Source organism: Chinchilla lanigera, unplaced genomic scaffold (assembly GCF_000276665.1).
Source record: "Chinchilla lanigera isolate Chin_1 unplaced genomic scaffold, ChiLan1.0 scaffold00104, whole genome shotgun sequence".
Classification (NCBI taxonomy): domain Eukaryota; kingdom Metazoa; phylum Chordata; class Mammalia; order Rodentia; family Chinchillidae; genus Chinchilla; species Chinchilla lanigera.
In genome coordinates this window covers 161000-174247 of record NW_004955505.1, presented here as the reverse complement: position 1 = coordinate 174247, position 13248 = coordinate 161000, and the positions used below count along the sequence as shown (strand labels likewise).

The following is a 13248-nucleotide window of genomic DNA, read 5'->3' as shown; positions in this document are numbered from 1 at the left end:
GGCACCTATATGCATATACATGTAGTGTTTATATGTAGAATAGGTATGCTCTATATAATACATATACTCTATAGAATATATGTCCAACTCTATAGAATATATATCGAAGTTTTCTTGAATTGCCTATTTATATATAAAATATTTTATGTATATGTGTATATATTCTATTGCATTATTTTAGCTGTCTTTGTAGATGTAAGACATATAATGTTGAATCTCATTTGCCTTGCTGTAGAACAATACAGGGGCCACAAATCAGCTTGATAGCTACTTGTATGCATGGGATGCCAATCCATACAGTTATTTTTTATATAAAGAACAAAGATGTAGTATGAAAGAAAAAGGAGAAAGGATAAAAGAAAACAAACCCCCAAATGATCAGGGAATTTTCTTTCTTAGCTAATCTATTTAGCTGGCAGTCAGGAAAGAGGGTAGGGAGGAAATTTCCTCCTTCAGCTGTCTGTCTGACTCATTAGAGAAACCATTTCAATTATTTATGGATTTTTCTGTAAAGAAAAAAGTTGAAAGTTGTGAAGCATAGCATGTTTCCAGTTAATGTCTACAGGCACCCTTCTATTGGCATATCCAAAATTTCCACTTGAAAATCACTGAGTAGAAACTAGGAAATTAATTGTAATCCCCATTTGAATAGTAACACACAAAAAAATCTCTACTTCAAGGTAAGTCAGTGAGTAAGTGAAGGAAAGGCCATTGTAGGCATGTAAATACCACACATGTGTTCAAATACTCACATATATGATTTTAAAAATGTACTAAACTGTTAAAAGTCAAATACTCCTATATTCAGTTTAAGCACTGTCATCTGTGAGCCTGTGAAATTCTGGATTCTCTTTGTGCATAGACAAGACACAGATTTCCTGTTGCTGGCCAGGTATTGAACTGGATCTAAGAAGGCTGAAGTTAGAGGGAGCTTCCCATTGTAAGGAGCAGTAGTTACATAGAGATTAGTTGGAAGTAAAGATAGGTGCTCTGTAAATATCAGTTGAGTATATTTTTAGCACAAAAATAAGGTACATTTTGAGTTTAGATGCAAAGCCGGCTGCACAACTCGTGGAACTCAGTACAAAATGAAACTATGGGACCCCTTATTGTAAAATTGTCAAAGACTTCAAGATAGTGACAGCAATGGCAAGTGGAGCCTTTCTTAGCATATTTGTGTATAAAATCCTACCCAGGAATAGAAGTGTTTTAAGAAAAGAACTCTTCACAGCGTCTGGAGTGGAAATAAAAGATTGTAAAGGAGAGGGACAAATGAATGGTTTTAAAGTTCGAGGAAAATTAGGGGCGTGCTGTCTCAGGGAACTCAAGGGAGGAGAAAGCAGCAATTCAGTTGGTGCTGAACTTTTTCCAGTGAATGGTTTTAATTTAGAGTGGTGAGAACAGAAGTCTGATAATTAAGAGACAGGAAGAATGTGGCTGCGGTGGGTGGAGACTTTTCTATTAATAACTTTATAAATGCAGGAAAAGTGGTAGCTTAGTGGAAGGAAAGGCTGATGAAGGAAAAACTCTCAGTAACTTAGAAATTTCACTTTCAAGGAGTGTTTCTTCGAAGCCCTGGTCTGAGGTCGTTGCTCAGTGTTAATGTCCTGTACAAGTTATCACATTTCATCTGGAACAGTTCTACTTTACTAGGCATGTTTCCGAGCGCAGGATCTGGGACAAACACTAAACCACTCCCCTAACTTCACATTGTGTGACATTGCTTTTGTTGGTGTTTGTTCAGTAACCCTTGTAATCACTTCTGAGTAAATGCTATTTTGCTCTTTTTGGATGGTCCTCAGATTTTCAGAAGTTAAACCCAAATCTAATGGCTTCAAAGTGGATGCACTTTTACTGCTCAGGGAAAGATGGTAAGATGGAAGCAGGGACAGGAAAAATGCCAAGAGAGGCAAGGGGAAGAGTATTTTGTTAAGGTGCTGGAGGAAATGGTGTCCGGACCTCGTTTAATTCTCCACTTGGGTGGAGAGCAGCGGCACAGGATGAGAGACTGATGTTTCTTCGTACTCCGTGTTATTTTTGTTTTTTTAAAATAGTGAATACAATAGAGAGGCATTGAAGGACTAGACTGGGAAGCGTATAAGTTTGTTCACTGAGGACAGAGTAAGAAAGCTTGGAAGGAAGGATCTTTGGCCAAAGGTGCTACACCTGAGTTCGAGGTCGGGCGTGGTGCCCTTTCCGCTGTAGCCTGTACCTGTGGTGGGGAAATCAGATCTTGGGATCGGAGATACCAAGGAACCAGGGTTCATATAGTCTTACCTGTATGAATCAGCTAAAATCTGGAAGAGGGTAGCATTGTAATATTTGAAAGGAAAACTAAAACGTGGGCATTCATATTACAGTAGATGTTTGGGGAGATTGTTTGTGTAGGAAAAAGCGGAGAGGGGCAGGGGTAACCAGAGTAAATATTAGATATGTTCCCTAGACATCAAAAGAGAAGAGGTTTGACTAGTTTTTCCACAAATACGTTGGTGATTCCTTCTCAGTGAATAAGGTGAACTAGAGAAGGAAGCAGCTTCTAGTAGAATACCCATAAGTAATGTTAAATCATCTGGAGGAAATTCAGATTAAAGAAGTTGGAAGATACTGTGATTAAGATCCTGGGCTTTTAGGTCAGGCACGTTCACAGCCAAGGCTTGGGTGACACTTACTATTTATGTGACTTGAGCACTTGTGCCTCCATCTTTAAAGTCTGGCAAATCTACTGCATAAAGTTCCTAAGGGAAGAAATGAAATAAGGTGTGGTAAGCACTTGGATTACACTCAATATTCAATTAATATTTTGTGTTGTATGAGACATTGTTGCATCGTACTAATTAGGCTTTAGGGTCAAACTTCCTCAGTTTTGTTTTAGTTCTGCAATTTGCAGTATGTGTGACTCAAACCTACCTCTCTGTAACTCAGCTTGTATTGGGGGGTAATCCATTTTGAGTTGATTTTTGTGTAAGTGAGAGAGATTAGTCAGGTTCCAGTGTCCTGTGTGAATATCTAGTTTTCTCCATCATGTATTGAAGAGGCTGTGTTTTCTCCAATGCATATCTTCAGAATGATATTAGTGTAAATTTCATGAGATGTAATGAAAAGAAATTGTGTATTTAGTACAATGGCTGGCACAGAACAAGCACTCAATGAATGTTGAATTGCTAGTTCTCAAAGCATAAAAGTAATTAATAACATAGAAGACAGAATTAAAGATACTAATTTGTATTTGGATTATTCTATTTGTGTTTTATCAATCTACAACTGGTTTTAACTGATACAGATATTCAGATCTCACTTTTAATAGTAAATACTCTTAAACTTCTTTTGACTTTTAGTTCATTGGAAATCCTGGGATTCAGAAATGTGGATTAAAAGTCATTTCTTCCATAGCACATTTCCCTGAGGCATTAGAGATGTTATGCCTAGAAGGCGCCCTTGATTCAGTGCTTCACACTCTGCAGATGTATCCCGATGACCAAGGTTGGTACTCAGGATTCAGAGCTGATGTTTGTAGGGCACTGGCTTTTGTTCTCAGGTCTTTATTTTTGAAGATTTGAAGTTTGAAATGATTGATTTTGTCATTTGTTTCTCTTCTTGTTCTAGAAATCCAGTGCCTGGGCTTAAGTCTTATAGGATGCCTGATTACGAAGAAGAATTTACGTGTAGGAGCTGGGCATCTGGTGGCAAATGTTCTGGTTTACAGTTTACAGCGATTTAAAGATGATGCTGAAGTGCAGATTAAAGTGCGTGCATCGTCTGGAAAGGGATTTGGGAACTTGTGCGGGGGTAGTCCGTGTAATTCCCACTTTGCATTTGGATGTCCTAGTTAATTAAAAACCATTTATCATTTTGTAGTATTTTCATTATAGAAGGAGGAGAGAATTGGATTGACTCTCTAAAGATCTGGAGTTTCATTATTAGATCTCTCAAATCAGCAGTTTGTTTGCCATTTGTCTTTTCAGTGAAAATGTGCTAAAGCAGTTCTAGTTAGCTGAGTTTTTTTTTGTTGTTGTCGTCGTTGGCTTAGATTTTAGATAAAGGCAAGTTATAATTATTCCAAAGTTTATCACTCTCTGTTTTACATGGGCTGTGTACCTCTAGTCATTTGCTTCGGGATTTTTTTCCTGCAGTGAAGCCATATTTTAAAATATTTTTCATCAAGCAAAATTTAAATCAGGATGTATAATAACTGTCTTTATAAAGGATCCAAGATAGCCTAAGGTTAATTCAAGGGAGGTTAAGAAATACGTTGTTAGTTGGTGCAGAGGAGCACACCTGTATTCCCAGCTACTTGGGAGCCAGAGATGCGAGGATCACATAGGACCAGGATTTGGGTCAGGCCTGGGCAATGTAGCAAGATCCTCCCCTGCCATACCTCTTAAAAAAGGAAAGAAAGAAAGAAATTGATTCAGTTTTTTAAAATTAGCAAAATAAATAATTAATTTTTAAAAAATGCATTTCTGCCTGGATTTTAGTAATTAAGAGTTTGCATGTTTGGTAAAACACAGTCAAACAAAAAATTTTTTTTCTTAAATGGTAGCATTAATCAGGAATAAAAATATCTAGTGGATATCTAATGGAAAACTTTGCACAGATATGTATAGTGCTGAATACATAGCATTCTTAGATTATAAACAATACATTTTATAAATCTGCTTTTTAATAGAGTGCCTAATGCTATACTTATTATAGGCAAACCAGTATTGATTAAAAATAGTCCAGGGACAGGAAATGATTTTGAGCAGGTATGGAGCTTTCAGTAACTGGGATTCCTAGGGTGGAGTTTATAAACTTACAACTGAGAGCCCAAATCTGACCTGTCATGTATTTTACTTAGCCAGCTCAATGCTGAACAGTTTTTAATCCGAGCAATGTGCCTGCTACACGTATGTGAATCACGAACTCTTCCATAGCACTGGAATTTGCTAGTCTGTCTGTCCTGGAGGCAGGAGGACCAACTGTCTCCTACTCCTGCACAAATTAGGACTCTTTTTCTTATCAAATGTTAGCATTTGTAGAAACTCAGCATCTTAGTAATGCACAGTAGTAATTTCAATATTTCAACAAGTTCATTTACATGGGATAGTAGCGGTAATCCTATATTAATAAGTTAAGCTGTTCTTTGGTGGGTTTGCCCGTGCCATTTAATAATGCTAAAGGCAGAAGTCTCATCTTAAAAACCTCACGTAGCTGGAGAAGTCAGACCTCTTTAGGGGATGTTTGTTTCTAAATACTACTGCTGTTCTTTATAAGGAACTTGCTACAGGAGTATACAGCTTGGAGTGCCTTCAGAGCTTCTTTCAAATGCAATCAAGATGAGTGAAATCTAGGAGTATATATTTTTCTCTTTGGCTAAAATTTCAGGATACAGCACAAAATCACTGGGGGAATGCTGACCCATCTAGAGAACCTACTCTGTAATCTTGTAATAAAAACAAAAATTTCTGTATTGGCCATATTTTTGATCCTGATTAATACCTAGTTTTCATCTTATGTAAATGGCTCCAGACAGTGATCTTGTATGCCAAATTTTAGGGGTATTTTTTTCTTGCTTTGTTTGAAGCTGATTTGTTAACTAGCATTTGTTCTCTGTGTTTTTGTGCACTGCATCATAGTAGGAGAGGAAGGAGTATTTACAGGACGGCTTTAGGGTTCACAGTTGCCAAGCACCACTCAAGAAATATATCTGCTTAGTGAAGTGAACATACTAGATATTAAGTGCCCTATCCAAATCGTCTATTATATTTATTTCCCTTTGCCCGTAACTGTTTATGTTATTATTTTTGGATTTACTTTCAGGGGTTTCAGACAGTCCTGGCAATACTTGAATTGTCAGTATCTTTTTCCAAGTTGCTGGTGCACCATTCATTTGATTCAGTAATATTCCATCAGTTGTCTTCCGGTATCATGGAACGGAAGGATCGACAGGTACAGTGTTTTTCACCCATAGGCTAACGTTGAGGCATTTAGTGGCTCTAATTATCGTTTCCATTCTTTCTAGTTTCTGAGCCTCTGTTGCAAGTGCTTTGCAAAACTAGCTGTGGATGATGAGCTAAAAAGTGTGATGCTGAGGAGAGCGTGTGATCAGAACAATAGTATCATGGTTGAATGCTTGCTTCTTCTGGGAGCTGATGCCAATCAAGCAAAGGAGACGACACCTTTAATTTGCCAGGTAAATATTCAAGGCCTCATTTTTATCTTTTCTCTGATATTTGGCCTCTTTGTTGTACAGCTGTTCCCTTCTTTTTCTCCTGCATATTTCTTGAGATATAGTTCATGTATCATGGGATCTATGTATTTAAAGTATATGATCCAGCTAGGATGGTGGCACATACCTGTAATTAAAGCTACACAGAAGATTGAGACGGGAGGATCTTGAATTTGAACTCTGTCTCTGTGTGTGTGTGTGTGTGTGTGTGTGTGTCTGTCTGTCTGTCTGTCTCTCTCTCTCCAGAAGTGAAACTGTATAACCATTAGTAGCCATTTATCATTTCTCTTCCCCACCATCTGTCCTCTTCTCTCTATCCTTTGGCCTCACACAATAATTTAACAACTTTTGGTTTCTATGAATTTGCCTATTTTGGACATTTAAAATAATATTCTTTCTATTTAACTATAATTATATATCCTCATCTACTCTCCTCTTAAAGACTTGAGCCTCTAGTAACCACTATTCTTCTCCTAGCTTACATAAAATCAGTTTCTTTTTAGATTTCCCAGATGAAGGAGAACGTGTATCATCTTTCTCTGCCTGCCTGATTCCACTTAACATGTTCCCTGGGCTCATTCATGTTGTCTTAAATGACAGGGTTTCAGTATTTTAATAGCTAGTAATATTCCATATGTGTATATGCCATATTTTCTTTACCCATTTATCTGTTGGTGGGAACCTTATCTTGGTGTATTAGCCAGCTTTCCCCATGCTGAGGTATGATAGCTGACACCCACAACTTAAAGTAGAAGAAATTTAATTTGTCTCACGGTTTCAGGAGATTCAGTCCATGGTTGGCTCCTTCCAAGGCAGAAACACCATGGTGGGAGGGTGGGCTGGAGCAAAGATGCTTAGTAGATGCCATCTGGGAAGCATAGCAGGGGAATAATGCCAGAGAGGAAGGGGAGAGTGGCCAGATACAGACTCCACATCATGCCTCTGGGATCCACCCAGACATACCCACAGGTATGCTTTCCTGATCCCTCAGACAGATCCCAAAGCCAATCAGGTCAACAGTCCACCTTCACTTTACACTTCTCACTTCGTGTAGAGAAAAATCATGCCAAGTTCAGTCTCCCAGTCTCCCAGAAGGGAAGTTTACAGTTTTTCACAGGCACCCTTGCTTTTTTTCCCTTGAATAGGTATGTGAGAAAGAGAGCAGTCCCAAACTGGTGGAACTGTTGCTCAACAGCGGGTCCCGTGAACAAGATGTAAGGAAAGCCTTGACCATCAGCATCGAGAAGGGCGACAGCCAGATCATCAGCTTACTCTTGAGGAGGCTTGCCCTGGACCTTGCCAACAATAGCATTTGCCTTGGAGGATTTTGTATAGGAAAAATCGAGCCTTCTTGGCTTGCTCCTTTATTTCCAGATAAGACATCTAATTTAAGGAAACAAACAAGTAAGTATCCACAAGAATACTTTGTATATCGCTGTGTAAACAAGATACACAAAATACCTCTATCCTTGTCATTTTTCAAGTTAATATGTACTTTGAAGTCAGTTAAGGAAATATTTTCTCTGTACTTTCAAATGAACAAGTATATGTTATATTCGATTGATGACCAGTTACCTTGCGCTGATCTGCTTCTGATTGTTCACTTATACTAAATGTTTTAGCTCTTGAGCTTCTAGCTTCCCCCTTAACTTCCTCCCATGTTCACCTTCTTCCCTGTAGTCATCCTGTTCTGTGACTCTTCACTGGAAGGACTCTTTTGCTGATAGCATTTGCTTTACTTTCATTTCTCTGATGCAAAAATGGATCCAATGTAAATGCAGTGATTTGACTGGCAACACACCAGTCCTTCCCCATCTGATTAATTTGTTTCCTAATTTTCACTGTATACCTGAGTGCTGCTAAAAAAATGATCTATCCTTCCACACTGGTGGCTCTATATATCAAGGTCTGGCACCTTCCAGGGGACCTTAGAAATAAATACCAGCAGGCGGACATCCTTTCATTTGCTTGTATGCTTCATACACCCCTAGAACTTCCAGGCTTTTCTCAGAGTTGCTGTCTCTCGCTCCCTCCCTTATCTCTTCATCTCACTGTCTTCACACTTCCTGCATCAACACCTTCACTTTATAAGAAAACATCCCCCCCTCCCGGAAATCTGAGGGGAAAATCCTCCTATGTGCTGTCACAGTGCTCTTTCTCTCAACTATTCCACTACCGAGCATATTATGTTACTGTATTTTTTCTTTTTGTTTTACAATCTCCCTTTTTGTTGGATTGTAAGCATCAAGAAGTCAATGTCCATTTTGTCCATCACTGTAACCCTAGTATCTATACTAGCTCTTTGCACGTAATATATAGCTATTACACATTAAATTTTTTAATGTTATTTTTAGTAGTACATATTTGTTATCCATGTAGATCTCATTCATCATAGGGAATTTTTACCTGTACGTAATATATCTTAATCCTTCTTTTTCTACTCGTTCTTCCCTCCTTTCAATCCTTTTCCCCCTTCCCATTAACATGACCTTTGTTTCCATCTTTTCCCTTTTTCTTTTCCCTTCCTTGTCTGTCCCCTTTCCCCGCCCTTGTTCCCCTTCCCATTTGAACATCTTTTTCTATTCCCAGTATCTGCCTTCCAATTATACATGTAAAATATTGACAAAAGTTAAAAGTTGGTAATAAATGGTGTTGAAAAGAATGTATGGAAACAAACATTTCACATATTGTTGATAGCAATTGAAATTCTCTTCCTTGGAGGACATCTAGTGATACTCATGAATGTTTTCAGTATACGTTCATACTTTTAAAATCTTTTTAATTTTTAAAACTGGTATGTGAAAATAGTACATGTAAATGGGGATACATGGGTTTTAGACTCAGCAATATAACATTAGGAATCCATAGTACAGACATTTTCAGTGTGCATAAGGAACCTATAAATGTTGTATAGCAGAATATTGTTTAAAATAGCAAAAGGGAGGGGAAAAGCCCAAGTATTTCCCAAAAGGACCAAAAAGCCCAAGTATTTCCCAAAAGGGCCAAGTATTTCCCAAAAGGGACTGTTTCAATAAATCACGGTATATCCATGCAGTGGAATGCTTTGCATTCCTTGAGGGAAAGCAAGTAGCAAATTTAAACATCTCCCAGAAAGTGCATTAAATGAAAAAAAGAATGGAACTGTGATTTTAGCATACTAATGATGCTGAAAACTCCACTGAGATACGGGAGATATATATATGTGAATATGCAAATATGTCAGCAAAACATCCACAAATAGGTTTCTGGGCTGCCTCTGGGGACACTGGAAACTGACGAGACATGATTTAGTGCCATGTTTTATCATTAGTTCATGTCAACAAGCTGCTTCCTTTAATATCTGGCTGCCCATGGAAGGAACTGCAGTCCCAGGGAGAGATTTGCCGTTTGTTGTGTTCTCTGTGTTCTGTGTGAAGTTCTTAGCACTAAGAAGTCTTACCTAATTAAAAAAATACAATAATGTCACTTGATTGATTGGAGAGTGGGGCCCCAATTTCACTGGCGGCTGAGCTAACTGAGGCACAGTTTGGATTCATAGGTTTAAAATATTTTTCAGAATGCCGGGGATATAGCTCAGCGGCACAATGCCTGTTTGCCTGCCTGGAAAGCGCAAGGTCGTGAGCTTGATTCCCAGTACCAAAAAAAAAAAAAAAAGAAAAAAGAAAAAAAAGAGGGACTGGGGATTTAGCTCAGTGGCACAGCGCCTGCCTGGCAAGCACAAGGTCGTGAGTTCGATTCCCGGTACCGGAAAACAAACAAACAAACAAAAACAAAACAAAACAAAACAAAAAAAAGACAAAATAAAAAAATAAAAATGAAAATAAAATACAATATTTTTCAGGGCCTACTTGACTGAGTCACATAGAGAACATTTAATGTGCGCTGTGAGACAAATATTTGAAGAAACTTCCAGGCTATATTTAGAACAATGAGGAACCTGCCAACTTATTTCTTCACACTACAGTGTAATGGCATTTCAAGAAGAATTTAAACTTTGAAATTCTGTCAAATTTCCCAATAGAATGAATCACTCAGAAAAGTTTACATAAATAGCTATATCATTTATTTAACACCTATGTTTGAGGCAGTGTGCTATTTTATCTGCGTCACCTCATGTAATATTTTCTGTAATGTTGTGCTGAATATGCTGTCATCCTCACTTTCCAGGTGAGAAGATGGCGCTAGAGAGCTCACATAGGCCTTCACAGCCCAGTCCTGTCTTCCTTCCCCTCCTCTTCTCTTCTTCCACTCTCCTCTCCGTTTCCTCCTCTTGGTCTCCCTGCTCCTTCCCTTCCTTGTGGCACTAGGGATGGAAACTGGAGCACTCACACTGAGCTACATCCCCATCCCTTTTTTTTATTTTTTATTTCGAGACAGGCTCTTGCTAAATTGCTCAGATTGGGTTCAAACTTGTAGTCCTCCTGCCTCAGCCTCCCAGAGTGCTGGGATTATAGGCATGAGTCACCCCACCCAGCACCCAGTCCTTTCTTGAATCAAACTACTTACAATCCAATCTTGTTGTTTATATCCAAGCTTTAGATGAATGCTAATGATTTTTTAAAAATTTAATTTATCGCCTTGGTCACCATTCCATATCATTGTATATTGTAAAGTGACCTTGGAAAGCTCTCCGGAAGTGTGAGAACATAAGGAGCTTTGGTTTATGTGTGTATAATTGTGGAATCCGAAGTTGCTGGTATATGTTTTATGTTTAGATATAGGATCTATGCTAGCAAGAATGGTGCTCAGATATCAGATGAAAAGTGCTGTCGAAGAAGGAGCAGCCTCAGGCAGTGATGGGAATTTTCCTGAAGATGTACTTGATAAATTTGATGAATGGACCTTCATCCCAGATTCTTCTATGGACAGTGTGTTTGGTCAGAGTGATGACCTGGATAGTGAAGGTATTTATGACGAAGCATAGTTCCCTTTATTCTTTGCACATATACCCTGGTACTAAACAGTGGAAATGACTAAAACCTGGATAAATTTGGGTAAAATGAGGTTCTTACTGGAAACAGTTATGGAGCCTCACTCCAGTTCAAGCAAGAACATGTGTCTCTGTGCTTCCAAGTGTTACCCAGCCTGATCAGTTAATGGCGACTATTAGAGAGCAAAACGGACTCAGACTGGAGGTGCATTCTGCATTCAGGCGGTGACTCTGTCTCACTGTAGCTTGTGTATAGCTCCTTCGCCTTGTTAAAAGTTGTCATGACAGGGTTCCGTGTAAGGATTCAAAAGTAAGTAAAGTGTCTGGACTGCCTGGTGATAGGAGACATGGAATAAAATCCTTTTGGTTTTTATCATGGTTGAAAACAACATTAAAATTTTAATAGCTCACTTGATAATTTTTTTACAAAATTGACATTAACAAGACATACAATGGTAGTAATTATGACTAACATTTAATATAATGCATCTTGGTAAGAATGGGAATGAAGGGCTTTTTTATATACTGAATGACTGAAACTTTGAGTGATAGAATAAAGATAGTTGAGGGATGGGGCTGTAGCTCAGTGGCACAGCGCCTGCCTGGCAAATGCAAGGTTATGAGTTCGATTCCCGGTACCAAAAGAGAAAAAAGAAAAAAAAAAAAAGAGGAATTCTAGAATAAAGATATTTCAGAAGGCAAAAAGCAAGTTTTCACAAACTGAAATATTTGAAGTGTAAGTAATTTTTAGAAATCATCTTTACTGTTATTATTTATGTAACATAAAATGCATTCTTCTAAATAGATATTTTCAGGGGCTTTGGATATTTATAAATGCTTAGTCATTACTAGTACCAAGTTGTGCAACATGCATAAAAGTTTCTTTATACCTCTCCACAGAACATGACCCTTTGTCCTCATACCCTGGCAAGCACGCATCTGCCTTCTGTCATTACAAGTTAAATTAGTGTTTTCTCCAGTTTCACATAAATAGAACCACACAGTATGTACTCTTTTATGTCTGGCTGTTTCCCAAAGTGCTTGTACCGTGTTACAGTCCCACCAGAAATACATGAGAATTCTGGTGCCTTTGCAATGTTTGATCCTGTTGGCCAGTTTAATTTTAGCACTTCTAGTGGAGATACTGTTCTAACTCACTTGGTTTAATTGTCATTTACCTTTATGGCCATCCTATTGAGGATATTTTCATGTTCTTACACATCATTAACGTATTATATTTGTGAAGTATCTGTTGAGATATTTTGTTCCTAATTGTTGTTGTCGTATTGTATTTTAGGAGTTCTTTATATAGTCTGGTATTGCGGGTAGAAATCATAGTGGATATATATATTGCAAATATTTCCCCCCAGTCATAGCTTCTTTTCTCATGTTATTAATGGTAATTTTTAAAAAGAAGTTTCACATGTTGATGAAGTACAGTTTTTCAAGTTTTTGTTTTATAGTTTGAGCTTTTTCTACCGCCTTTTAGAAAACATCTCTTAGTCTACATTTGTGAATAGTTTGGCCTGTTTCCTCCAAGAAGTGTTAAAATACTTTTACATGCAGGTCTGTAGTCAACTGCCAGTTGTTTTTTGGGTGTGGTATCGATGAAAGACTTACTTCTATTTTTCTGTATGACTCTGTAGGTGTTCCAACATCATTATTGAAAGTACTATAAATCTTTATTAAATCAATGTCAATTTTGTTCAATTCAATAGGCCATATAAGTATGGCTCTATTTAGCATTATCTATAATGTGCCATTTATTTATATCTTTATCTTTTGCCAATACTACACTGTTTTAATTAGCTTAGCTTAATAATATGTCTTGAAGTCAGCTAGTGTACTCTGGTATTCTTTGCACTTCTATATACATTTTGAATTAACTAATTTTACGATAGGACTTTTATTGGGATTAAATATAAGACAACATTAGAATGAATTTGTAAATGATATAACATTATGTTATTGATATGATATGTTCTGTAATATATAATTTATATAATACACTGATGTATATAGATTAAATCTATAAATGCATTTGGAGAATATCTCTTTTTTATTAGTACATGTTTGTGACATTTACATTTATCTTGGGGAGTAGCATAAT

The 13248-nt window shown here is 37.6% G+C and overlaps 1 protein-coding gene across 1 annotated transcript in view; it reads left to right on the top strand.

Moving 5' to 3' along the window:
• Lrrk2 (leucine-rich repeat kinase 2) overlaps window positions 1-13248 on the top strand; it is a gene marked incomplete at its 5' end in the record, with an annotated part of 132600 nt that overhangs the window by 42676 nt on the left and 76676 nt on the right. The window contains 6 exon segments of the mRNA XM_013505951.1: window positions 3336-3480; window positions 3604-3743; window positions 5800-5928; window positions 6002-6172; window positions 7354-7612; window positions 10924-11112. Coding sequence (XP_013361405.1) covers window positions 3336-3480; window positions 3604-3743; window positions 5800-5928; window positions 6002-6172; window positions 7354-7612; window positions 10924-11112 — 1033 coding nt within the window.